This window comes from Diaphorina citri, unplaced genomic scaffold (genome assembly GCF_000475195.1).
Source record: "Diaphorina citri unplaced genomic scaffold, Diaci psyllid genome assembly version 1.1 scaffold9023, whole genome shotgun sequence".
In the NCBI taxonomy this organism is placed as follows: Eukaryota; Metazoa; Arthropoda; class Insecta; order Hemiptera; family Psyllidae; genus Diaphorina; species Diaphorina citri.
This window is the reverse complement of record NW_007386397.1, coordinates 1-2,604: the sequence shown is the minus strand read 5'-3', so window position 1 is coordinate 2,604 and position 2,604 is coordinate 1. Positions and strand designations below refer to the sequence as shown.

At 32.3% G+C, this 2,604-nt stretch overlaps 1 protein-coding gene across 1 annotated transcript; it reads left to right on the top strand.

Annotated features, from left to right (window-relative positions):
- Window positions 1-431: 431 nt before the first annotated feature.
- LOC103522521 (protein angel-like) lies at window positions 432-2,215 on the top strand. Its single transcript, XM_017449038.2, has 2 exons — window positions 432-550; window positions 650-2,215. Exons 1-2 carry the CDS (start codon window positions 528-530, stop codon window positions 1,980-1,982), a joined length of 1,356 nt encoding a protein of 451 aa, XP_017304527.1. The 5' UTR covers window positions 432-527; the 3' UTR covers window positions 1,983-2,215.
- Window positions 2,216-2,604: the final 389 nt, after the last annotated feature.

Genomic DNA, 2,604 nt, shown 5'->3' with positions numbered 1-2,604 from the left:
ACAACTACTAAAGTTGGGTAAGTTAAACACACATCGTTTTATGGGAAAAGTCCACGAACTTAATAGCCACACGAATTACACGCTGCTCATTTTGGTATTTCCAAAATGAAAAGTTTAGCCAGGGGTTACTGTTGGTGGTACAAAATAGATACGGATATACGAGGTGTGGCTATTAAGTTCGTGGACTCGAGCGGCTACACAAAAACCGTGCATGCTAGAAAGATATGATGAACATGTTTGGACAGCTTAAAGTCTTGTCTTTCAATTGATAGGTGTCACATGCCTGTACTCTAATTAGTTCTGTTGTGATAGCCCGACACGCAAGACACCTTTTTTGATTTTGCCGGAATTATGATTGATATAAACGTTGAGCAACGAGTGGTTATTAATTTTTACAATCCCTAATTCCTAATTTACTAAATTTACTTGTGGTTTGTGGTAGTTGACTAGTTGTAGCCTGTTCCCTGTTGTGGTTAGTGTGGTAATGTGGTTAGTCTTTTGAGTTTTGACTTCTACAATAAACTACAATGCATCGTCATACAAAACAAAGGTTACAAAAAGTTTTTTACTTGCCACTTGAATATCAGATTTTTTTCAATTCTGACAATCAATCAAGAGCATTATTTCCCTATTCATTTAAACCTTACAGAAATTTGAAGAAACCCTGTCAACTCTCAAATGACAGGTCTGTTTTTACATCTAACAAACAAAACGAGTTTACTATTTATGAACAAAGTAATGAGAGCACAAGTCAAACTTGGAAAAATTTCCAGACTAAAGGAGAATTCATTGAGCTTGAATGCAATTCAATTCTATCAAAAAAACATCAGAATGATAAAGCTAATGTTTCAAGAACAACAAATAACAAGGATATAAATGTATCAGATGTCCTTCCAGAAAGTATCAAAAGTAACTCCTGTAATATTGACAAAAGATGTGATGAAATTCAAAATTGTGTTGACATGATAGACAATAACTCAAACTTGAATAGGAATGAAGATGTAATTTTTTTGTGCAGTATGGCAAAACATGAACCAAGCTCATCAATGTCTCTAAACATCACTCAAAATAATATTCAATTCAACAGCTTTATTTGTAATGAGGGTTCACCAGCTCAAACATCAGAATCTTTTTCCGGCCCTGATCAACAGTTATTAAAAACACCATCCCAACCGAATGAGGTGAAAATAATGTCATACAATATTTTATCACAAACTCTACTTGAGAGGCATGCATATCTGTACCAAAATTCTCAGAAGCATTTAGAATGGGTTGTTAGATTTAAAAAAATCATTAATGAAATTTTAGATTATAATTGTGACATTGTGTGTTTGCAAGAGGTTGAAGTATCTGATGTGAAATGTTTTGCTAACAACTTGATAGGATATAAATACATTTACAAGAAAAGAACAGGTCCAAATGATGATGGATGTTGTATATTTTATAAATGGTCTAAGTATGAAATTGTAAAATATAAGTTTGTAGAATACTTCAGGTCAGATAAGCATAGCTTGATGAATAAACACAACATAGGGATAATTTTACACTTGAGATCTCAACAGCATTCTATTATTATTGCCAACACACATTTGTTGTATAATCCACGAAGGTCTGATATCAGATATGAACAATGTAAATACTTTCTGAGTCAAATTCAACACATTTACAATACTTCAGCCACAAGAAATACTTCAATTGTCATCACAGGGGATTTAAATTCCCTACCAAATTCAAGACTTGTTCATTTCATTCTTAATCATAAATTTCACTTTGAATGTGCATATGATTTAAGTAAAAATTTTGTATCCACCTATCATGACTCATGGTGTCTTGTTGATTACATTTTTTATACAAATGAAACACTGTCACTATCTAACTATAAAATATTACCCAAATGCAATCAAAACCATATTGAAAGAATTCCCAACCAAATTCAAGGCTCTGATCATTTTTCTTTGGTAGGGAAATTCAATTTTTCTTGATTATTTTATGTCCCTTCCCATTTGATATAGGTAATAGCTAATAGGTACCTACATGTGATATTTTGCACAGGTAGGTAAAAGTTGGGAAGATTATTTTGTTCTCAACAAAGTAAAATGTAAGTAGTATAGTTACTATTTACACAAGTTACTTATATGGGTACACTTAAACTGGTGTTGAAACCCCAGTCCTGTTAAGGTACCTATACACTGTGTTCATAAAGTCCCAGGCCACCCTTTTAACTTTTTAAGGTAAAACACCCAGTCATCGACACCCTTAAGGATTTTTTCATTTTTAATTCACACTTAAACTGGTGTTGAAACCCCAGTCCTGTTAAGGTACCTATACACTGTGTTCATAAAGTCCCAGGCCACCCTTTTAACTTTTTACTATACTTTTTACTGTTCACTGAGTTCACTCTGGGAAGTTGAAATATTGAATACAGCCCTTGATTATGACAAACATTTTTTTTAGATTAGATTAGTGCTTTATTTAGACTGTCAAATTAGGACATGTAGTCCCATTATCTCAACAGTTTAATATTGCACCATTTTATTATTTATTTAAATCATAAAGTACAAAATGGTAGGTAACAAATTACATAATAATAATAACAATAATAAT

Coding starts and splice junctions, on each gene's coding strand:
- LOC103522521 (XM_017449038.2), top strand. CDS start 528: ATGCATCGTCATACAAAACAAAG. Junction 551..649: donor CATCGTCATACAAAACAAAG/GTTACAAAAAGT, acceptor TAAACCTTACAG/AAATTTGAAGAAACCCTGTC.